This window comes from Eptatretus burgeri, chromosome 10 (genome assembly GCF_056783735.1).
Source record: "Eptatretus burgeri isolate ZD-2024b chromosome 10, Ebu_testis_v1, whole genome shotgun sequence".
Classification (NCBI taxonomy): Eukaryota; Metazoa; Chordata; class Myxini; order Myxiniformes; family Myxinidae; genus Eptatretus; species Eptatretus burgeri.
In genome coordinates this window covers 39536262-39561821 of record NC_140970.1, presented here as the reverse complement: position 1 = coordinate 39561821, position 25560 = coordinate 39536262, and the positions used below count along the sequence as shown (strand labels likewise).

Genomic DNA, 25560 nt, shown 5'->3' with positions numbered 1-25560 from the left:
AGGAGGTACGTTTTTGCTTGATGCACATAACCTGGGTTTTTTTTTTTGCCTATACAGAGCTGTCATTTGCCAACCCATCCATTGGGACCATACTCTGTGCAGAGTGTTGGTGCTGCTTAAGTCGTCTCCTTGGCTGATGGGAACAATCATGGATGAGTCACCACTCCGATACAGGATACCAGCAAGTTGGTACTCATTTTGTCGACCTCAGAAGGATGACAGGTGGAGTCAACCCCACCTGGTATCAATTCAACAGCCAAGGGGGATTTGAACTCAGGATCCCAGGATCCAAAGCCCACCACCCTAACCATAAAGCCAATACCAAGCATACAGTTGACTTTCCACCACCCAAATAAAGGTACGCGTCAGAACAACATCGCCCATTGGCCAGGTACTCTGCTAGTTATCATTAAAACATTCCACACGAGTAGTTGCACCTATGGTGAAAAGTGTCAATTGGATATGCAGCTGCAGAGAAAACTAGCATGGACGTACGTATGCACAAACCGAAAACAACGCCTCTGGCAACTTCGTCAGCAGAGGCATAAAAGAAGATGAAATTCAATTTCATTTTACTTTAACATTCATATGAAACTCTCCATAAATAGTCTTAGTTATTATTGGTATGGCATGAGGTCTCACCTGCATTGTTGGTGGCATTGTCCATGGAGGTCATGCGGGAGCTCTGCTCACTGCATGCAGACTCTTTGAGGCCATAGTAAATTATGTTGGCGATAGAAAACTCCTGGTAGTTACGCAACACGTCAGCATCAAGGTCATCGTAGATGCTCAATGCGTCTGCAGGGTGGGCAGCAAGAACCAGCATTTTGTCTTCACCCATCTGATTCAAACACCGTCTATCGACATGGTATTCAATAGTTGGTTCATCAGGTCATTTCAGGAGCGCGTCCTTTCTGTATCAACAATAACGTTGCAAAGTTGATTATATTTATCAAGCAAATTGTTAAGTGAAACCGTTCCTTGGTTTGGATTGTTAAATCATTATTGTCGAGAGCTGGTAATACTCAAGCAGGTTCTACACTTGCAAAACTACCACCCTTTCAGCACTGCTGCGTTCAAATAAGCATCACTCGGATTGCATCAAAACAACACGATCTGGTGATTATACTGTTACGGCCGTGGAAATTCGCATTACACCATAAAAGGGCCCGTAGGTGAGATATCTTGAGAGGTGCATGTGTACTTAGCCCTAACCTGTTGTCTCGAGGGAATTTATGCGATTCATCTGGGCTGCGACACTTTGAGTCAATCGTTTTTCTTTTTCTATCTTTTATTTCAAACAGACAACATTTCAACAACCACGCCATCCCCATCACAGCGCCAACCACACTGCAACCACGCCACCTCCACCATCTACGCTACCACATCTTCACCATTCGCCATTCAACAGGCTCCGTGCGGTTACGATCTCCGTGGAGGAGCAAACAAAAACCAACAAGGATGCTCGGTGGGCTTTTCCCGCCTGTTTTTCCCATCTGACTTCCCCGCGCTTTGGAGTGGCGGAAGAGCGATGCAGGTCAAAGGTCAGAGGTCATGTGAAGGTGGGGCCTCTTTTTGGGGGAATAATGCTCTGGCTCCAAGCCAAAAACTGACTCCCTCGGCCCACGGACGGAGCGGGGTGGAGGGAAAGCGTGAGGGCACGCCCCCTTCGAGAAGCTTCTCCAAGAAGCTCGAAGGGAGGCGGGGCCGAAAACGGGGCGGGGCGGAAGGGCAGAGTCCCGCGCGATAAAAGACGGACACGGGCGGGCACAAAAAAGCTCCCTGAGAGGCTCCCAAAAAGAAGGTTCCCTAAAAAGGTTCCCTCTCGCGATTCTTCTTCCTCTTCATCTTGGCTGGTGGTTCGGTTGGTTGGTCATCAGGAAGAGGTCCTGCGCCCGCGCCTTGGGGAGCAGGCCTGTCACAAAGGCACGGACGGGAGACGCGGCAGCGCCCGTTGCGAGGTGGACCTGTGTGTGCCTCCGGACGGGGAGTGCCGGAGAGGGTTCACCGGCCGCGAGAGAGGTCGGGGCCAGGCGCGACCACGCTGACGGTCGCGGGAGAGGGACTCACCAGAGACAAGAGGGAAGTCGCGACTTTCTTTCTTTCTTTTCTTTGGTCTTTTGGTGTGAATGTCCATGGGTGGCGCCAGTCTGGCTAAAGTAGAACTGTTTAAGTGTTGCCGTGTGTACGCGTATTCGGGTGTAGCTCTGCATCGTTGCTTTTATTGTTCTGGTTACTATATGTTCATTTTGATTGTGTATTGCTGTAAATACGTGCCTGTCTGTGTGTGCGTGTGAATAAAATGCTTGCTTGTTGAACTGTGCCCGCTCTGCTTCGTCTCTTTTCCTATTTTATTGACCCTCCATCTTGCTTCACGTAAAGGGTTCGTAGTGGGCTTAATACGCCCGGTAATAAATCGGAACCGTCGAGGCCGACGATAACACCGCTCGGTTATCACTGTAGCACGGAACGGACCGCTTAAGCGGATCGTGTCCGGAGTCGGCCTGTGGCGTGGTACGATCGCCCGGTCGACCATCCGAGCAGGTACTTAGGTAGATCGAATTTGGCGAGCAACCCTATCCTGCGCGGGTGGGCAATTGGCACGGTCGTGGTGGAGTTAAACCCCTACCCGTGACTAGCTCCCGGCGTTGTTCCGAGAGGGTCACGACTGAATTGTCCGTCCGGTGGGCGACGCGGTCGCGATCCGAGTGACGTGGCCGTCCGCACGCCGGCAGGCGCGAATTCGCAACAATACATTTGTGTATTGTACATGGCTGCTCAAAGCCTGGTCTTAGCTGATTGTTAAAGTAGCTGGATTGGAACCTTAGGGTCCTGAGTTTGAGCTCCTGTTGGCCAATGAATTAACAGCAAGTGTGGTTGTCTCAGCATGTCATCCTTCCGAGGTCGGTGAAATGAGTACCAGTGTACTGGGGTAATAACCATTCGGGGTAACCTGTGTCGGAGTGGCGACCTGTTCAGGACCGCACTCTTTGCCAATGAAACTGCCTCGGCAGCCCTATGTGCATTTACGGCACGGAAGAAATGGTATCATTATTATTACATGGCTGCTGGTTGCATAATTTCTGGGAACATGGCTGTGCACCTGATGTCCTGTGTCGGTTAGGGCAGGAATTCGAAATTTGGCCAGGGTGCCGATGATTATTCTTCACCAAAGATACAGTGGGATCTAATGTCCACTCGCATCCAGGTCCCCAGCTATCATCACATCTGACTAGGCATCAACATGACCACCACCTTTTGTAATGCATCGTTTAATCTTGTTTCCCCACTTGTTGAATCAAATAAGACAAAATATAGCATTGGACCCATCATGAGGAACCCAGATAGGATTGGGGCTTCGACTGCTCCGACTCTACCCTCAAACTCATCCAGGCACAGCCAAGTGAGCATTACAAAGAACAATTCTACGAATTCACTTCCGTTGACAAATAGATGAAGAGATAGAGGGAGAGAGAAATCAAAAGTAAGAGAGATACGAGAGGAATATGGACTAAAAGAAAAGAAAAATAAAAAATTAGCACAAATATAGAGTAATGTGAAAAAAGTAGAAAGAGGTGTGGAAGACTTAAGAGAGATGTGAAAGAAATGCATAAAGATGAAAAGTCTGGAAGAACCTGGGTAGATAGATGTCAGCAACTACTCCCCAAGAGTACAATTGTATCAAGAGATACAGTAATGAAGTCCAAATTTTTGCAGTCTTCATTAATTCGTGAAACATAAGAAAAAGTCAAACACGGAGATAGAGTTTCGTGTAATAAAAATGCATCACGAACTCCCTGCAATTGTTAATCAACATGCATGGCTCGAGGTCAAACTGGTATGGAAACTCAAAATAATATAATATAATATAATATATATATATATATATATATATATATATATATATATATATATATATACATATATATATATACATATATATACACCAGGTATGCCAATTTAGGATTTATGGATGACATCATACCTGCAGAGGATATGGCTTCCAGAGAATAGATGGGCTGCTCCTCTGTTCTGTACGACACCACAGACCTACAGAGCGCGTGCGATATCAATGAATGCATGGACCAATTGCAAAGATTTCCACCTACGGTCACATGGTTTTGCATGCCATTTCTACTGGTGTATGACCGAAGACCAGGTATTTTCAGGGACTAGTGCAAAAATTGGCAATCTACCCAGTGAGCTGTGGGAAGGAAATCGAGTGAATTATTTGCATGTATAAACTTACCTTTAAGTGGCAAGGTTTACATTTTATTCAAGTCTTCAACATCCTTCTCTAAACACCCCTCCCTACTCCCTTCTTGAAATCAATCAGAGGTGAAACACCGAGCTAACAGGCACGCTCATGCAGGAAGATGCGTGTGAGATTACTTGAAGTGGTGCAAAATCATTTGGGCATCTTTTTTAAAAATAACTTTGGGATACGGAGTAGGGAAGAGCTAAACATTTGAATTAGCATCACCTTTAAAACCACCAGGCAATAGTCTTTATTACAATTTTGTACAGCATCAGGTGAGGGACCTAAAACAACAAAAACTGTTTGAAGAGGAGAACATTGGATGGGGCTAACAACAACAAAATAATAATAATAATAATAATAATAATAATAATTCCTTGGAATTCGTGCTCAAAAGAAAAGGTATCAAAAACATATGAAAAGGCACAACCTGCAAGATTTTCAGAGACACTTGTTAGAACGTTAGCTCAACTCGCCATCCATCTGCGACAATTTTTATATCAATGATGCGTTTGTTGGAAGTAGACACGAATCCACGAAGCAGATTGGCGGGACTGCAAGGAGAGAATCACTGCATGGTGCAAATACAATGTATGATGCTCTCCCTTTCTTTATAATCCTCTCTCGACACACACTTAACTCTTGAGCTCCGATGAAGGGAAGTGCCCAAAATATCAGCCTCGACTCTTTTCCTATGTTAAACTTACCTAATCTCAGAAGAGGTACACCGTATCCCTGCATGTCGTAAGAGGCAACTAAGTGTACTGGGGTATTGGCGTATTGGCTAAGTGTTTTGGCAACAATACAACGAAGTGTATTAGCGTCAGAAGGGGCATCCGGCCATAAAACAAAACGTTTTAACAAACAAACAATAACCAGAGAGTTGGTGTCAAAGCCACTGCTCGCCTGTTTATACATTTATCGTTTTTAAAAGACGAGTCTAATAATATTTTTTATAAAGCATTGCAGTGAAGTCTGATCCAAATAATTTTAAAAGCAATATATGTATTTGTATATTGTAATCAGTAAAAAAATAGTGTGGTAGATAAAAACATTAGAAAGGAAATAACTTGCACCAAAAACTTTAACATTTTCACGCTCACGCCGGGGGTATCGCTATAGCTCTCTGTTCTTCGAACAGGCGAGCTAAAAACCACATTGCCTCAAAAAGGGAACCATGATAGAAGATTGTGATGGGACCCTGCTCTTGCAGGGGAAAAAAATTGGCCTTAACGTGTGAGTGTGAGAAACTTACCCAATATCAACTCCGATTTGGGACTATCTATTCTCTGCCAATAGTCTTTACCAAGACTAGTACTTCTTGTTACAAATAAGTGTGAAGCTGTGAGAAAATTTGGAGAGTTAAAAGTAATGAAGATACCAGAATGTCAAACTCTTAAATAAATGAAAAAACAAACAAACAAAAAACTAGAGTTCATAGAACACCTTACCCTGCACAGTCTCAAGGAAAAGGAAAAAAAAAGACATGGACGAGGTATGCGAATAGCAAATTTGATTGGTCGAGATTATGTAAAATGCCGTAATATTATGTCCATGCACTGCTAAACTGAAAGGTTTTGAAAGTGCCAAAAAGGCAATTTGTGTTCTGCAGTGTTCAAGTATGTAATCAAGTTGAAATAAAATAGAGATTTTAAAGGTTGTAAAATATATTTTTTAATTTCTTTCAAGTTTACTGCTGTTGATCAACATGTGACAGCGTCTTTTACACGTTACATTCGTTCTTCGTGCCTGTTGTTTGTCCTTTAAGAGGACACCAAAATCTAAGTTTCCTGTTTGTTTGCATGCTTGGACAGACAGAGTAAACCAATTGCTTAACCTCGCTGTTCGCTTCACATGCGCAGGGCAACTACTATACTTTCCGTAGGTGCACCGCAAAAAAAAAAAAAAAAACATTTTAGTACAATTGATGGCATGTTGTGATGGCAAAAGAAGTCATGAAATTTACCGGAATCGATTGAAGTACATCGTTCCCTGATCAAATTCATATCCAGAATCCAGCAGAGCACCTGCCACCAGGCTGGCATCGCCAAACGTTGGGGGCTTTTTACCCACATCACGGAAGTGGAACAGCAAGTTTTCTTTATGAGTCCTGACAATGCAGCAGGATCACATCAGTCACCCACACAGGCATACAAGCAAAGAACGTAAGCTGCACATTGCCCAAAGGAAATTTGATGGATTAAATTAATCAGCGTCATATTTCTACAATACGTATAACCGACAACGATCAGACTTAAACAGGTTACCAAGAGATTGGGAAGCAAACAGACTGGTGGATGTCTCATCATGGCAAACAATCCTAGAAAAGCACATCATACACATTTAAGTATAAAATAAAAACTACAACTCCAACAAAACAGGCATTATTTATACATTCTGATAAAATGCTTTTAAGGCCTTTGTCTATAGCTCATTGGAACACTGCTCTCCCCCATGTGTTTGGTGCCCCACCATTGCATATCGTTATGTGCTAGATTCTGTGGAATCTAAAGCTCAACATTATTGGAGTCTTTCCAGTGATGATGCTGAAGCATAATGCCTGATGCTCTCCCATCGCAGACGAGTCTCTACTTTCTAACACTTGTCCTCCAGTCTGGCCCCCTCAGATCTCACCCTCAGCCTTCTGCCCATGCCCACATTCTTTCAGTAACCCCCCTCCTTGTTCAACTCCCAAAATCCAGGTTTTCCACCCATAACCATCGTTTTGATTCATTTACCCCATTTGTAAGACTGCCTGCCAAAGATTTAGTTTCACTCTTCCCTCCAAAGCTTCAAACAAATGTCTCCATGCAATTTTTTTTACCCTCATTAAACCCGATCAACCTAACCCTCTTACCTCCAGGTTACTTCTTCTTCTTCTTTCAGCTGCTCCCGTTAGGGGTCGCCACAGCGGATCATCCATTATGATCCGCATAGTGATTTGGCACATGTTTTACGCCGGATGCCCTTCCTGACGCAACCCTGGTCGCCTCTTACGACACAGGGATATGGTACACCTATTTTAACCGGGGTATACACCGGCCCAGTATACAGGTACTCATTTCGCCGACCTCGGAAGGATGACAGGCTGAGTCAACCCCCTGGTGTATTAATTCAGTGGCTCAACGGGGCTTGAACTCAGGACCTCTTGGATCCCAAGCCGCTGCCCTAACCACTGCGCCAACACCAGGCTCCTCCAGGTTACTGTGGGGTTTTTTTTTTCTTTTTTTAATGTCTATCTCCAACATGCGCACGCACACGCGTACACACACCTTGCTTTGTCAACTCACTAAAAAAATTCCATGAGCCTCAATTTTTGTCACCAAAAAATAGAGCATTTCATATGTTCATTTACAACTCCATCCTGTACTCACAGAAAATAAAGAGTGAAATTTGTCACAATAAAGAATCAAGGTAACAGAATCAAGAACCACACAAGAAACGCATTTTTGAAGGCTCAAATTATTTTTCAGTTGAGATTACCTTTGAAGAATACCACGAACTTTATCCCCCACACTGACAATTTTGGCCTCCTTGCCAGCTTCTTGAAGCACCGCAACCTGTGCCTTAATAGCCTTCGCCACATTTGAATGGATGGCTCCGCAAAGTCCACGATCTGATGAGATGGCAATGATGAGGTGTTTGGGCTTTTCCAGTGGACTGATCACAGCTTTTTCATATAGAGCTGTTGGGAAACAAAATTGAATTACCCTGGTGCCAATTTATGACTGCTTCATGAATGTACAAAATCATTATTAATCACCTAAATTATGCAGAAATGACCATTTTGGTTTGGATACAAAACTAACAAAATGATTGTGATCAAAATAACACCAACTACGTTTTAACGCAACGAAGCCGAGCAGCCGTTATTCAAATCGCCATATACCCGAGCGGCCGGTTTACTGACGATTCAAATCTCCATATACCCAAGCGGCCGGTTTACTGGCCACGATTCAAATCTCCATATACCCAAGCGGCCGGTTTACTGGCCACGATTCAAATCTCCATATACCCGAGCGGCCGGTTTACTGACGATTCAAATCTCCATATACCCAAGCGGCCGGTTTACTGGCCACGATTCAAATCTCCATATACACGAGCGGCCGGTTTACTGACAATTCAAATCTCCGTATACCCGTGCTGCCGGTTCAAATCTCCATATACCCGAGCGGCCGGTTTACTGGCCACGATTCAAATCTCCATATACCCGAGCGGCCAGTTTACTGACCACGATTCAAATCTCCGTATACCCGAGCGGCCAGTTTACTGACCACGATTCAAATCTCCATATACCCGAGCGGCCGGTTTACTGACCACAATTCAAATCTCCATATACCCGAGCGGCCGGTTTACTGGCCACGATTCAAATCTCCATATACCCGAGCGGCCGGTTTACTGGCCACGATTCAAATCTCCATATACCCGAGCGGCCGGTTTACTGGCCACGATTCAAATCTCCATATACCCGAGCGGCCGGTTTACTGACCACGATTCAAATCTCCGTATACCCGAGCGGCCGGTTTACTGGCCACGATTCAAATCTCCATATACCCGAGCGGCCAGTTTACTGACCACGATTCAAATCTCCGTATACCCGAGCGGCCAGTTTACTGACCACGATTCAAATCTCCGTATACCCGAGCGGCCAGTTTACTGACCACGATTCAAATCTCCATATACCCGAGCGGCCAGTTTACTGACCACGATTCAAATCTCCGTATACCCGAGCGGCCGGTTCAAATCTCCATATACCCGAGCGGCCGGTTTACTGACCACGATTCAAATCTCCATATACCCGAGCGGCCAGTTTACTGACCACGATTCAAATCTCCGTATACCCGAGCGGCCGGTTCAAATCTCCGTATACCTGAGCGGCCGGTTTACTGGCCACGATTCAAATCTCCGTATACCCGAGCGGCCGGTTTACTGACCACGATTCAAATCTCCGTATACCCGAGCGGCCGGTTCAAATCTCCGTATACCTGAGCGGCCGGTTTACTGGCCACGATTCAAATCTCCGTATACCCGAGCGGCCGGTTTACTGACCACGATTCAAATCGTCTAAGGAGCTCAGGGTTCAAAGGGTGAAGATTATTTAATTTTTATTTTTAACGCCAGTGGCATGTTGGAAAAAAAAACCAAAAAAAAAAAAACCTGTCAGAGCAAAGTCCTTCCTCTGTTCGATTGCCAGGCAATCCATTACAGATACGAATATATATATATATATATATATATATATATATATATATATATATATATATATATATATATATATATATATATATATATAATGATCAAGTTCTCTGACCTGGCCAAACACCATGACTATTATATAGTCATGACTGCAATCCCAGGAGCACCTCTTAACAATGCAATGATGCCAAGATCACCAGATGAAAAGCGAAGCTATCGACTCGTTTCACAATTTTGGCGGCTCGGCAGGAAAACGCATCCGTCAGTGGGAGTTCCCACCCTGTGGGGTGGTCCCTCACAAAAAAAAGTGTTCTGCCCTCAACTAGGACCCCACATTACACTATTACGCCATACCTACAGTCTTCTTGCCAAACAGCCCGTGTCGTTGCTATTAGAGCGATGGGTGCCACAAGTCCTCCCAATGTAGAGGAGGTTTTACACAACACAACCAAACCACAATTTTGCTCTATTGTTTAAAACTACTACTGCCTTACAACTTAAAGCCTGGTGTTGGCTTAATGGTTAAGGTGGCTGGCTTAAGATTTGAGGGTCTTGAGTTTGAGCCCCTGTTGTGCATTTAAATAACACCAGGTGGGTTGATTCAGTATGTCATCCTTCCGAGGTCGACAAAATGAGTACCAGCTTACTGAGAACAGGGAGGCACTCCATCAGTGGCACAGCCACACTCCCAGCAATGATGCAGCCAGCAGCCACAAGCTGCATCCAAAATGATGACGATGACGTACAACTTACTCCTGCCAGATTCCTAATAAAAGAGTAATTCTACCCTACTCCAACACAAGGCACACACTATTTTTTTTTTTTTTAAACCACATTCTAGCTATGGACATTCTCCCCATGCATCCACCTAACTATACACACATAGCCATTAATAAAACGAACATGTAGAATTGATAATCCAGTACAAAACTATTGAAAGGACGTATTCCTCCACAGAATGCTTGGCACGCATGCTCATAAACCCCGAGCAACAATGGCCACCGGGGCAGGGAATGTATATCGTGCGTGGGAGATAAGGACTGTAACCGAAAATGGCTCACAAAGCTTTGAAAAATAATCCAAAAATACTTGGAAAAGTACCTGAGAGAAAGGGGTGTGCCTCTGCACAACAAAAGGTTGAGAGTTTTCTGAACAACTCGCCCAAAAGGTTGACATCTCGCAGCCCACAATGCAAAAAGTCCAGACATCGTGGGCCTGTGCAAGGCTTGTAGACAGCGCGTTCTACCTGACCTCCCAGACCATCCCTATCAGTAAATGCACTTTGAACCTTGCGGGATCACCTCGTGTGAACATGGCAGGCTTGGTGATTAAAAAATAAAAATTAAAGTCTGCAATAGGAAAAACAATGCCATCATTACCAACATTCAGGCAGATGCCTAATCTGGTTTGGGTGCTTCTTAACACCGATGGGAAGGTGATATCTCGGGCTTATGAATTCGTAACACAAGTCTACAATGATGATATTTACTATTAATCATGTTTGGGGGGAGGGAGCAGGAGGGAGCGGGAGCTGAATAGGATGAGAGGGCTGTTGTGAATATTGTTGTGGTTCTAGGAACCGCATGCCTCCAAGGCAATGGCATCCAACATATAGTGGTCCCTAGACAGCTATTCCATTGATATACGTTCAGATAGTCCCTTCCCTCTTGTCTAGTGGGTCCAATGGGACGTGCGTTGTGAGTATCGCCATATCAGCCTGCTTCCTGTAATAAGTAAGGTATTTGAATGCTTCATCAATGAACGTCTCAGCCATCATAGAGGACAACGAGCTTTTCATTATCTGCCAGTATGGCTTTTGCCATTGCCATTCTACTGGTGATCTGCTATCCTTACAGATCATTTCAACAGGGCATTGGAGTTCAAGAGTGAAACTAGTTGCTTTCGATGTCTCAAAAGCCTTTGATAAAGTGCGGCATAGGGTTTGCTCCACAAGCTTCAGTCGTATGGTGTATCTGAAGTGATGTATTCAATTATTTTGGCTTCTCTTACAAATCACAAGATGAAGATGGTACTTAAGGGTCAATCTTCTCATACTTGCTCCATCAATCATGGTGTTCCACATGGCCTTTGTCCTTGGTCCCACTCTGTATATCAATGATCTTTCTGATAATGTTCTGTCTCAGCTCACCATGAACACTGATGACTCCTTGCTTTACTGTACATCTACTGATTCACTCAACACTTCTCGTAATGAGGTTGGAGTTTCACTGGACAATGATTTAGAGAATGTGTTGAAGTGGGGGCATGACTGGTTGCTAATCTTCAATGCAAAGAAAACTAAATTGTTGTCCATGTCTCGCTCCAAAAACAGGTCTTTCCCTTCTGTGCACATGGGGTCTTCAACCTTAACAGAATCATCTGAGCTTCGGCTTATTCGTCTGGACATCTCCTCTAACCTCCGTTGGGACAAGTACATTTCTGGTATTGCCAAGAGTGCTTCCAAGCGAGTTGGTTGTCTTTATCAAGTACAGAGGTATTTACCTCCTGATGCTATTTTGTACGTGTACAAGAAAACTATAAGTCCCCTCATTTAGTACTGTTGCCACATTTGGACTGGAGCATCAGCCTGCCACTTATCTTTAATTGATCGGCTCCAGAAATGCATAATTAACCTGGTTGGTGCAGGGATGGGAAAAAAAAGACTTCAACCGCATGCTCACCAGTAGGTCAGTTTGCCACTCTTCGTTTGTTCCACAGATATTTTCATGGCAAATGCTCTGTTGGACTTCCTAACTTGGTTCCTCCTGTACGAGTGTTTAGATGCAAGACTCAGTTTGCAATCTCTGCACACCCATGTACTATAGCTGATCCAAAGAGCAGAACAAAAGGCTATGTGGACAGTTTTATTCCTCATGCCATCTCGCTTTGGAATTTACTACCTGCAATGCGCTTCCAATTATCCGACGATCTAACCAGCTTGAGGAAGAATGTCAATTCCTACTTCTTACATATTTGAGATTACATCACGTTTCACCTGATTTCTGCTACTTCTTGTCTCGATTTTTTTTAATGGGGGAAAAAAAAAAAATATATATATATATATATATTTATATATATATATATATATATATATATATATATATATATATATAAAAAAAACCACTTAATGATACATCTCCCCTCAACGCACAACAAATCTCTCCAAAGGACCTCGACTGCCGTCTGACTTCGTAAACAAAGTTCGAGCTTTTCTGACGAAGCTGCAGCTATGGCAAGAAAAAGTCAATGTGGGCCGCTTCGAGGTGTTTGAGAAAGTGACTTGTCGGCCCTCCGTAAAGAGCAAGTGGATGAGATTGGTGTCCTCATCCAGGACCACCTACTTTCCCTCAGTCAGGAGTTGTATCCAGACCTCAGTGACTTGGATTGTCAACTCATTCGAAATCCTCTCAAGATGGATCCGAGGTCCCTTCCAGATGAATTGCAGGACAAATTTGTCGACCTGGTCAACGACTCCACCGAGAGAGATGCTTTCAAGAATTTGTCATTGACAAGCTTTTGGTCAACGATGGCTACGTCGTACCCAGCTGTGCCAAAGGAATGTGTGTAAAGCCTTCTGGTGTTCCCTTCTACTTATCTCTGAGCAGGCATTTTCCACGTCGTGCAACATTAAAAGCAGGTACCATACCCATCTCTGTGAGAATATCCCTTTCAAAGACTGTACCAAGAATTGATTTGTAGGTGGCAAAATAAATCAGGCCATTCCTTCACACTAAATTTTTAATGTACACATCATTAATGTTAGATTTATTTTCCTACAATAAAATTGCTTGCTTCTGAGTTACATACTTGGCTGTTTATTTTCCTAGACGTTGAATTTCCACACATGTTCCACACAATGCAACTGCCTCATGGAATAATCGGTCAGCACATGCGGTACATGCACCCTTGTTTTTGGAGGTGCCACAAGGCATTCTAAGCAAATTTGAGTCTTTCCGAGACACAAGGTTGGAATCATCCCCCAAAAAATAAAAATTGCCAATTACATTATACAACGAGAATGGCACTCGGTAGGGTGCATACCTTTGCCAGACTGAACAGTTTACCTTTTCTATCCCACTGATGAGCTGGATCCAGATCTTCAACAAAATCGAATAAATTAATCCTTGTCACACACCCAACCTGTCCACCAAGCTTTGTCCAAATCAGTCTGCTTGAAATACGAGATATATCATTTTTGGCCCTCTCAGTGGTGAAGAATCACTTGGAGAAATTAAAGAATTCTCATGTCCAGATCTTCACCAAAATCGATTCAACTCATCCTTCTCACACATCCAACATGTTCACCAAGTTTTGTCCAAATCCATTCAAACTTTGAGTTATCCTGCTCACAGACAGACAAATAGTTGTGACTAGAATGACACTCGGTAGAGCGCATACCTCCACCAGGCTAAACAATTTACATTCAGTATCCCTCCGATGGGCCGGATCTGCATCCGGACCTCAACAAAAATCGAAGCGGCTTGTTCTTGTCAAATACCCAACTAATCCACCAAGTTTTGTCATAATCTGTTCACAACTTTTTGAAACATCATGCTATACTATAGTTTTTTGCCCCATCACTCAATGGTGAAGAATCTCTTAAAAAAATTGTTTTTTATCAGATCCAGATCTTCATCAAACTCACATTCAATTCGTCCATGTCACACAACCAACCCACAAACTTTTGTCCAAATCCGTCCATAACTTTTTCAGATATTGTGCTACATATTGTTTTTGGCCCGATCTCTCAATGGTGAAGAAAAACTTTAATAATAATAATAATAATAGGATCCCGCTCTGGATCTTCACCAAAATCTAATCATTTCATCCTTGGCACACACATAAACCATCCACAAACTTTGGTCAAATCCAGAGACAAACACATAATCACTCAGAGTGACACTTGGCGAAACGGAACGGCACTCTGTAGAGCGAGGTACAACAAAACAAATATCGACGACAACAAGGTACAACAAATTTTAATCCACCATGTTAACCTAACCCGTGGCACAAGACTTATTGGTAATGATCCAAAACTCAGCTGGAATAATTAAAACGTATTAGCAAACGGAAGAGGGAGCTGGAGTCCTTCCGTGCATGCATGGAATTGGCCCCCTCAAAGCACAGATCTCCATCATTGAAGCTGTACTGAACCATTCGGACAAAGAAAAAGTAAAACAAATAATTCAGTCACTTTAAATGATATTTGGAAAGCCTTGGAAGAAGCGTCGAACACAATTCCACAAGAGTATAACAAAACTATTTCAAAGTGTCCCGAGTAGAATGTCAATTGTCTTGAAGCTCTCTCTATCGAGTGCAGCCTGTGGCTGCTGGTTGCATCACCGGTTGGGACGTGGCTATGCCGCTGATGCAGTGTCCCCTTACCAGTACACTGGTGCTCATTTTGCCGACCTCAGAAGGACGACAGGCTGAGTCAACCTCCTGGTGTATTTTAATTCAGCGGCCAACGGGACTTGAACTCAGGACCCCAGGATCCCAAGCCACCACCCTAACCACTAAGCCAACACCAGGCTATGTCTTGAAGCTAAAGGGTGGACATACTCACTTTTGGTTTATAATGAATGTATATTGTGTATCCATTTGATTATTCGAATAAGATTTTCATCAAACATCAAGTTTGCGTTTCCTTATGAATCAGAGTTCAAACAAGACTAAATGTCGAAGACTTTCGCACTGGCAGTGTACAACATCAACATGCATGTACCTCAAAAGGATACGAGCAAGGATGCTACAACTTCACAGAGAAATTACCACTCACCCATTGCACCCGTGCCGTACGAACGTGCTGGTTTCAGTTCTCGCTCAGCCCGAGCATACTTGGCTGCAGATACCATCTTCATCGACTTGGTGATCTTCTGAATGCTTTTGATCGACTTGAGGCGCCTCGTAACTGCGGAATAAAGCAAAATGTAACTGGAGCACTAAATGAAAAGGGAAACTATTGTTGCATTTATGAGATCATACTTGCATCGATTATGTCATATTGTTGTGGTGCCGGGTTCGGCAGCAAGAACGACCACAAGACGGAGCAGTCGGGCCGTCTCCCACCGAAGACCGGAATTGAAGGTCGTAACATTCGGATAACTCCGAAGGTCACGGGTCCCTTAGTGGACTGTGGATGCCAATATTTCGACCGCGCGGTTAGGGTCTTTTTGTCTAATTCCAATTTACCTAATTAGCCATATGGTCTAGCTACCGGGGAAACCACACCCTCGGCCGGCTTCGTCCGAAACGAGTCGCTGTTACCGACTCGGGTCCGGCGTAACCGAGCGGGGATTACCAAAACTTGCCGGTCCAAATAACAATTTACGGCCCAATCGGCCTCCCTAATTCTCAAGCCTGAACCATGCTAGGCCAATGATATAAACAACAGGCAACGAGCTGGAACATTTAACACGGGGTTTATTTATAATGGGGAGAGGGAGACAAAGAGTAGACTTGATCACGAATATGCAGGCAAATGAACAATGACCAATCAACACTTATACAATTTCTACTTATAGGATGGTGCCACACACACACACACACACACACACACACACACACACACACACACACACACACACACACACACACACACACACACACACACACACACACACACACACACACACACACACACACACACACACACACACACACACACACACACACCGTAAGACTGTTGAAGGCAAACAAAGCCATTGGTGTACAGAGGTATTTACCAAAAGAAAATGGACCCGGCCGGCCTTTATTCGGACCTCCAGCCCGGGAGGATAGGCGAACTGGAGGGTCAGAGTTCTGCTGGTACCTGGCTGCATTTGCACGGCTTATCGACCTGCCCTTGTGGAGCTTGGGATTCTCGTGGAAGGGCTTGGGAAGATCGGATATGCCAACCACCACGGTGGGACTCGAACCCACACGGACAACCTCGCACCAAGTGCCAAAGAACCAAGACGAAGCGGAAGACGCCTGCCAGCAGACCAGACGAGACTCAGACGGATCGCACCGACAATTCTTCAACCCCTCCTGCGAGGTGGGAGGGATCCGTCCTGAGGTAACGCTGCCTCCCATTGGACGGGTGGCGTGTCGGTGGCCCGCACCCCAAAGAGGCTCTGTCGTTGTTTCTGGCCTTCTGGCTTCCCATTGGCTGGAGCGCCTCGGCTTTGCTCGCCCTTCGTCCATTGGCTGGAGGAAACACTCCCTGCCCTTCTTCGGAGCGGAGCCTCGATCTGAGGAGATGGAGGCTCTGCCCACGCCTTCAGCCAAAAACACGTGGATAATGGAGTCGGTGTGTGAAGGTTTGGTTGGGTGGCGGAACGAAGCAGGATGTTGTTGTTGGGGAATATTAAAAAAAAAAAAACTAACTACAAAATAACTCGCAGCGCACACATGAAATTCCCGTTAGACACAGGGGATGGATTCCAACTATACACATGTACTTAACGAAATACCTAAACTTTGGGACTGCTGACTGTGTGCAAGAGGCTTCCAAATCCGTAACAATATATTCATATATGTATAACAATTTCAGTGATTTCTCACCATTTGCTTTCCCCTTTTTGTTGTCCTTGACGTTACTGGCATTTACTTTGTTAATTCACAGAGATACGAATCGAACTCTCTTCTCCTCCTGCCTTCAAGTTGCATTTGTTTTACCGTGAAATGATGCGACTGTTGGTCATTTTAAAACCTCGATGCCTTTTCATTTTGTAGAGCATGCACTTTGGGTTTGACGTTTACACAATATTAAAACTGCGCTGTAAACGTTTTCATGAGCAAGTCTACTCTCAGAATGTGCAACTGCATTTTACGTTATTACTCTGATTTGATACGTACGTCGTATACTCTCTATAACGTCAAACAGCTTAATGACAACAATAACCTTCCTCCTCACAACCTTTCGTCGCTCCATCCTCCTACCCGCGTGAGTTTTTTTTCCGGATACCACACTTGGTTATCCCTCTCCAATTTAAAAATGAACGCTCACCTCCATTCCATTACAGTATCTGCCAATTCTCTCATCTGTGGAAGACTTTTTTTAATGGGGAGTTCACCTGTCACAAAGCCACTCAAAGGTGGGGACTAAAAAATAAATAAATACATAAAATGTGGGAAGGGGAAATCACTGGCAAAGGAGATACCTATTCACATCGCTCTCAAACTTGGAAAGGTTGTATGTTGCGAGGAAACAGGATGCTAGTAGGCAATTGCAGAGTTGAGCAGTGCATGGGGGGGGGGACTGGAGGAATATCAAACTGTGTTGACCTGAGAACCACAGTGTGGGGATGTGTAGAACGCTTGAAAGTATGTAAAGGAAGGACAAGTAGTACAAGGCCATTTCAGCATCTTCCACTATATTGTACCCGTACAAGAGGCACAGAGAGACCACAGAGCGTCAAACCGAGAGAGGTTCCAGAGACGATGCCAGATCATGTCTTACCAGGTGAACAGATCATCGTTGAATTTTGTCAAGAAGGAAATGACTACATCATTACATGGCCTTGGGATCCTCGGATCCTGAGTTCAAATCCCCCTCAGCTGTTAAATTAATACCAGGCGGGGTTGACTCTGCCCGTCATCCTTCCGAGGTCGGCAAAATGAGTGCCAGCTTGCTGGTATCCTGTGTCGGAGTGGCGACGCGTCCAGGATTGTGCCCACTAGCCAAGGAGACTGCTTCGGCAACACCAACGCTCTGCACAGAGTATGGTCCCAATGGATGTATGGATTTCATGGCTGGACGTATGGTGGTCTGGTACAGGTGGAGCCAGGTTTCGGGAGGGAAGTGAGAGTGAGCCCCCCTCCTCCCCGATACAAGCAGCCAAGTCGCTGGGAGGTTCTTTTTAGCAATGCCAGGAATGTACTTAACCCAACCAAGGGAAGAGGTGATGTCCAGACCAAGAAGACAGATGCCATCGGGTTCTTGTCATGGTGTTTAGTACCTCACCAGGTTATGAAGAGGGGGATCTTGATCTGGACTCGGAGAGCAGGTGGGTCATCTTTCAAATGACCCCCCCGTGTCTGCGTCTTGTGTCCTCCCTTTAATATCGCTGTTCATCGTCGGTGAGAATATAAACGATCGTGGATGGAGGACAATTACCTTTCTGCCACTCACACACTCAGGTGCGATGTCTTGTCCCCCTGTCCCCATTTCATCATCCGTCAGTCTGTGAGATTACTGCCCTCTGTCATTTAGCTCCTCCATTTATGTATCTAATAAAAGAAACATTGTACAATAATTATACAGAAAAACCTCATTATAGTTTATAAAATAAAGTCATAACCTAATTAAATTGGTTACCTAGTCAGGTTCAAACCCAAATGAATAAAACCAAATGACTGTGGACGAAACGTAAAGACGATTCCACTTACTGTCTTTCAAGGTCGCCATGCCTCGGACTTGTGGTCTGAAACAACAAAACACATAAACCATTAATAAGACGAAAACGAAGGGAACGATGCGAAAGTGGAAGGGCGTTCATTGATACAGATATATACACCCATTTTGGTTGGAATAAGACGGAAACGGTGCGGCGATACCTATCAGCAATGAAGGTGAACAATCTTACATTGAAAACCACAACCTGGGCACTCGGCAATATGCGCCGCTTTGATTGGCTCGGCACCCGGCAATATGCACCGCTTTGATTGGCTGGGAACCCGGCAATATGCACCGCTTTGATTGGCTCGGCACCCGGCAATATGCGCCGTTTTTATTGGCTCGGCACCCGGCAATATGCGACGCTTTCATTGGCTGGCAACCCGGCAATATGCGCCGCTTTGATTGCTTGGGAACCAGGCAATATGCGCCGTTTTGATTGGTTGGGAACCCGACAATATGCGCCTTTTTGATTGGCTGGTAACCCGGAAATATGCGCAGCTTTGATTGGTTGGAAATCCGGCAAATTGCGCCGTTTTGATTGGCTACTCGGATATTCAGAACGATTTTGACAGGAAGCGACTATTCAATCCAAGCAAATATGTTATTTACATATTTTGATAAGTATTATGTGTTGATTGTATTTAATTTTAAAACGTTCCAATTATTGTTGTGTTTTCTGTGATTCAGCGATAAAAAATAAAACAAAGAGAGAAAGAATCGATGTTTTCAGAGCATTAACATGAAACAAAAACGAACTACACAAGAATAAGAAGTTTAGTATGTCGGAAAGTAAATGTGGAACTGGGCAATCCTTGCCAACTCGCGTTGACTTTGTCACGAACTAATCGACATGGCTTACATACGTTGGGCAAACTGCAGTGAACACAAACAAAGCAACGTGACGCCGATTCATAAACACGAGCCAAACCCCCACTCTGCACGAAGTTTCTAACGTGAGGGTTCGTCAGGACGTCGATATATCCGGTGTTCACAATTTGATTTATCGAATTTCTTTATATACAATGTTTCCTGTTACATTTTTTTGTGTCAAATTCACCTTCTGAGGTAGTCAGCATGTGCAGAAGAGGGTTTTACATTGCAGACGCTGTTTTCTCGGAGTGGAATTACGTCTCTCAGCGCGGACGCTCTGTCGACGACAGACGTGATGACGTCAACGAATGACCGATGATGTCATGACGTCATTACGCCTCTCAGCGGTGACGTCACACTTCGCCATGCAAATGAATGTAAAAATTAGAAAATCGCCAAAAATTCCCAAACCTGTCCGTCTGGCACGATCTCACGTAGTCAATGTTGTACATTAGACCACGGAGCACCCGCATGGCGAAAGTGGCGACAATCCGTCCAGCAGTTTCGGAGGAGATACGTCCACAAAATATGGCTTAGTGTATTAATCTATCTATAATTCCAGCAATGTGTGTGTGTGTGTGTGTGTGTGTGTGTGTGTGTGTGTGTGTGTGTGTGTGTGTGTGTGTGTGTGTGTGTGTGTGTGTGTGTGTGTCTGCGACCGCTGTTTCTCGACAACCACCGGTCCGATCTGATTGAAACTTGCCAGTAATATTGCTGGGGACCTGAGGATGTGCCTGTTCAAGGTTTGATATTAATCAGACAAGCGGTTCCCAAGTCTTGGCCATTTATTTATCAACCAATGACAGGACACGGTGCTATGACATCACAATAAATAAATAAATATTTTTTGGGGTTTTTTTGCATGTACAGCCACGCACGTACGGGCCCGCACCTACGGGCACACACCTACGGGCACACACCTACGGGCCCGCACGTATGGGCACACACCTATGGGCCCGCACCTACGGGCACACACCTACGGGCCCGCATGTATGGGCACACAGCTACGGGCCCGCACGTACGGCCACGCACGTATGGGCATGCGAGAGCGAAGGAATGTGTGGTTGTTGTTTCACGCACGCGGTTTGAAAGTTTTTTTTTTGCACGTACGGCCATGCACGCACGTACCGGCACACACCTACGGGCACGCACTCGTCTATCTATAATTCCAGCAATCTCTGTGTCTGTCTGTCTGTGGCCGCTGTTTCTCGACAACCACTGGTCCGATCTAATTGAAACTTGCTAGGTGTATTGCTGGGGACCCGAGTATGTGCCTTTTCAAGGTTTGATATTGATCGGACAAGTGGTTCCCAAGTTATGGCCATTTATTTACCAAACCAATGACAAGACACGGTGCTATGACATCACGAATGACGGCACAATTCTTTTTTTTCTTCTTTTTTTTTTGCACGTACGGCCATGCACGTATGGGCACGCACGTACGGGCCCGCACTAATATAATAAAAATGAAAGACGTCGGACATGAGGAGTGAGTGTTAATGAGGCTTGTAATAGTAGCATACACGTTGCGGACAGCGGGGAGTGTTCGGAAGGTAGGGGAGAGGGCGGTGAAAGGTTACATGATGTGACATAAAACTCGGCAACCAGAGCACCCACAGGCTCCTCGCTGGACTTGGTATTCCAATGCTGGCGGTGTGGCAATGGAGATTGACCATGTGCTCATTCATGGTCTCTGGAGGATGACCCAGAACTGCAGGGTCGACCGGAGTACTCAGTTCCTCAATACTGACAACCGGCTTATTGTAGCAACTCTGAAGTTGCAGCAACAAATCTGGGAGAATGGTAACATCCCAGCCTCGGCTGGATATTGGCAAGTTTAAGGATGAAAGGGCAGCTGAGGAGTTTGCAAACAGGTTGGGTGGGGTTTTTGGGGGGTCTTGCTGTTTTGGGGAATCCTGAAAAGTTGTGGAGTGCCTTGAAGACCACCATCCTTGATGTTGCCGGTCGATGTCTTGGAACTCACCATAGGGAAAAGAAGAACTTTGTCTCTCAAGGAACACTGGATACCATTGACCAGAGTCGCAGGGCCAGGCTGAAAGCCAGAGCTGAGCTGTTCAGGGAGCTGAGGCGTAAAACTGTGCATGAGCTGAGGACGGATAAGGAGGCCGATGTGCGAGGAATCTGTGAGGGGGTAGAGCATCACCTGTGGTCAAGTGATTCTCGTCCCGCTTGCAGGGGAATTCGCACATTACGTTCATCCAAGCCCATCCCTCGGAGCACTGCAGTTAGAGCAGAGAGTGGTAGGCTCTTGACAGAGGAGTCCAAAGTGAAGGCCTGCTGGGCCGGTTACTTTGAGCAGCTGTACCAGGCCGACCCACCAGCTGTTGAGTTGGACATCAGGGGTGTTACTATCCCTATTGCTGACCCTCCAATCAACTGTGAACCGCATTTTTTTGTGGAAACACAGGCTGCGGTGAACCGGTTAAAATGGGGCAAAGCTCCAGGGATCTGTGGTATCCATGCTGAACTTCTCAAGGCTGATGGAAATTCTGCACTCGTGTCGTTGCATGCAGTTTTGTGCCCTGCCTGGAACACAGGCATCATCCCAACTGACTGGAAGAGGGGCCTTGTTGTTCCTCTCTGGAAAGGGAAGGGTGATCGCCAAGACTGCAACAACTACCGAGGGGTGACGCTGCTCTCAGTGCCGGGCAAGGTCTTTGCTCGGATAATTCTTGATAGGGTTCGCCACCATCTGCTTGAGCACCAGCGTCCAGAGCAGTCAGGCTTTACACCAAAGAGGTCAACGATTGACCGTATCCTTGTTCTTCGTGTCCTCACCGAACGCAGACGAGAGTTTCGGCAGGGGCTGCTTGCAGCCTATGTTGATCTCTGTAAAGCGTTCGATTCAGTGAATCGGGATGTCCTCTGGAGGATTCTTGGTCTTCGTGGGGTGCCACCAAAACTGATCGATCTGATGTCTGAACTCTACTCTGGTACTGAGAGTGCAGTAAAGTGTGGTGGTACCATCTCTGACTTATTTGCAGTTGTCACTGGAGTTTGTCAGGGGTGTGTACTGGCCCCCACATTTTTCCCACACTTTTTTGTGTATTGGCTCCCACACTTTTCAGTGCATGTACGGACTGGATTCTGGAGAGGAGGTTGCAGAGATCAAGTTGTGGTGCATCGTTTGGGAATGTCAGGATCTCTGACCTTGATTTCGCAGATGATGCAGTCATCTTTGTGGAGATGCTGGATATCCTTTTGGGGGCCCTCGAGGTGCTGAGCGAGGAGTCAGAGCCGCTGGGATTCTGGGTTTCGTGGGTCAAAACTAAGATCCAGGCTTTCAATGACATCTTGGATGTTGCTGTCTTGTCTGCACCTGTTTGTGGTGATAATGTTGAGGTCAGAGAGATTCACTTACCTTGGCAGTGATATTCATGTCTCCGCATGCCCAGAGACACCTGGTTTGCTTGTGGAAAGTGGACGCAGTGACGCGCTGCTCCGGCAGATGCTCCCATACCTGACCTGACCTGTGGTAACTAGTCATACATAGAAGGGATGGTAACTGGTAATAAACAGATGTGGTGGTAACTGGTAATAAACAGATGTGGTGGTAACTAGTAATAGATGGGGGTGGTAACTGTTAATAGAGAGATGGGGTGGTAACTGTTAATAGATAGAGGTGCTAATATATGGGGTGTTAACTGATAATATATGAGGTGGCAACTGGTAATAGATGGGGTGGTAATAGATAGATGGAGGTGGTAATAGATGGGGTGTTAACTGATAATATGAGGTGGTAACTGGTAATGGATGGGGGTGGTAACTGTTAATAGATAGATGGGGTGGTAACTGTTAATAGATAGAGGTGCTAATATATGGGGTGTTAACTGATAATATATGAGGTGGCAACTGGTAATAGATGGGGTGGTAATAGATAGATGGAGGTGGTAATATATGGGGTGTTAACTGATAATATATGAGGTGGTAACTGGTAATGGATGGGGTGGTAATAGATAGATGGAGGTGGTAATATATGGGGTGTTAACTGATAATATATGAGGTGGTAACTGGTAATGGATGGGGGTGGTAACTGTTAATAGATAGATGGGGTGGGAACTGTTAATAGATAGAGGTGGTAATATATGGGGTGTTAACTGATAATATATGAGGTGGTAACTGGTAATAGATGGGGTGGTAATAGATAGATGGAGGTGGTAATATATGGGGTGTTAACTGATAATATATGAGGTGGTAACTGGTAATAGATGGGGTGGTAATAGATAGATGGAGGTGGTAATATATGGGGTGTTAACTGATAATATATGAGGTGGTAACTGGTAATAGATGGGGTGGTAATAGATAGATGGAGGTGGTAATATATGGGGTGTTAACTGATAATATATGAGGTGGTAACTGGTAATAGATAGGGTGGTAATAGATAGATGGGGTGGTAACTGTTAATAGATGGAGGTGGTAATAGATGGGGTGTTAACTGATAATATGAGGTGGTAACTGCTAATAAATGGGGGTGGTAACTGTTAATAGATGGAGGTGCTAATATATGGGGTGTTAACTGATAATATATGAGGTGGTAACTGGTAATACATGGGGTGGTAATAGATAGATAGGGTGTTAACTGGTAACAGATGAGGTAGTAACTGATAATAGATAATGGGGTGTTTATAGATAGGTCGGGTTGTTATTGGTACACTACCGGTCGAGGGTTTTAGAACACCCCCATTTTTCCACTTTTTACTGAAATTTAATCAGTTTAATGTTTCAATGTACTCCGAAATTAAAGCGTAGAACAAATAAACAATTTCAGATAAAAAATAAATCATGGAATCGTTTTGTTGAACAAAATTTAATCTAAAATTTTGACTCATCAAAGTATCCATCTTTTGTAGATATAACAGCAGAAAATACTCGTGGAATTCTTTCTACAATGGAAATCAAATATTGTTCGGAAAGTTCTTCCCAACATTGTTTCAGAAGTTCCCACAAATGTGTTGCACTTGTAGGTTGCTTTGCTTTCACCCTTCTGTCCAGTTCATCCCAAACCAGCTCGATGTGGTTTAAGTCTGGAGACTGTGCTGGCCATTCCATGATTTGAAGCCTACCGTCTTGTTCTTTTCTTCGAATGTAGTTCTGACATCGCCTGGAGGTATGTTTTGGGTCGTTATCTTACTGTAGGATGAACCCCTGACCAACTAGGCATAGACCAGAGGGTATTGCATGGCACTGTCAATGCTGTGGTAGCCCTTTTAGTTCAGGGTGCCAGTCACACTGTGCAAGTCGCCGACTCTGGATCCAGCAAAAGAGCCCCAGATCATCACGCTTCCTCCACGTTTGACAGTTGGTGTCACACACTGAGGAATCATCCTTTCACCCACTCGACGGTGTACAAAAACCCTGCATGATGAACCGAAGATTTCAAATTTTGATTCATCGGTCCATAAGACCTTCTTCTAGTTTTCAGTAGTCCACTGGTGGTACTTCATAGCCCAGACAAGCCTCTTTTTCTTATTTTGCCATCTTATCAATGGCTTTCTTACTGCCACTCGACCTGTCAAACCTGCAGCTCAAAGTCTTCTCTTCACAGTTGAAACTGAGACTTCCTTACTTCGACCAGTGTTGAGCTGTGCTTGAAGCTGTTGTCCTGTGAGCCGCCTATCACGCAAGCTGTTGACTCTCAGAAACTTGTCCTGATTGTGTTGTGGCTTTGGGTCTGCCAGACCTCTTCCTCTCAGAGTTTCCTCCAGTTTCCAAGTGCCTTTTGGTGGTGTAGGAAACTGTACTCACTGACACCTTGGATTCCTTTGCAATTTCTCTAAAGGAAAGACCTACACATTTAAGGGCTTTCATGGTCTGTCTGTCTGTTTTCCTTTGT

At 44.9% G+C, this 25560-nt stretch overlaps 1 protein-coding gene across 2 annotated transcripts in view; it reads right to left on the bottom strand.

Annotated features, from left to right (window-relative positions):
* The window catches only part of ATP5F1C (ATP synthase F1 subunit gamma), a 29302-nt gene extending 10172 nt beyond the window's left edge, over positions 1 to 19130 (bottom strand). The window contains exons 1-7 of one of the 2 annotated variants that reach the window (XM_085897959.1): positions 19024 to 19130; positions 18827 to 18861; positions 15234 to 15365; positions 7742 to 7943; positions 6225 to 6368; positions 3986 to 4050; positions 643 to 798 (exon numbers count right to left, since the gene is read on the bottom strand). In XM_085897959.1, coding sequence (XP_085754085.1) covers positions 643 to 798; positions 3986 to 4050; positions 6225 to 6368; positions 7742 to 7943; positions 15234 to 15365; positions 18827 to 18845 — 718 coding nt within the window. In that variant the 5' untranslated portion in view covers positions 18846 to 18861; positions 19024 to 19130. Of the gene's footprint in view, positions 1 to 642; positions 799 to 3985; positions 4051 to 6224; positions 6369 to 7741; positions 7944 to 15233; positions 15366 to 18826; positions 18862 to 18994 lie in introns of both variants that reach the window. The other variant, XM_085897960.1, reaches the window with a different exon arrangement.
* Between the last annotated feature and the right edge of the window lie 6430 nt (positions 19131 to 25560).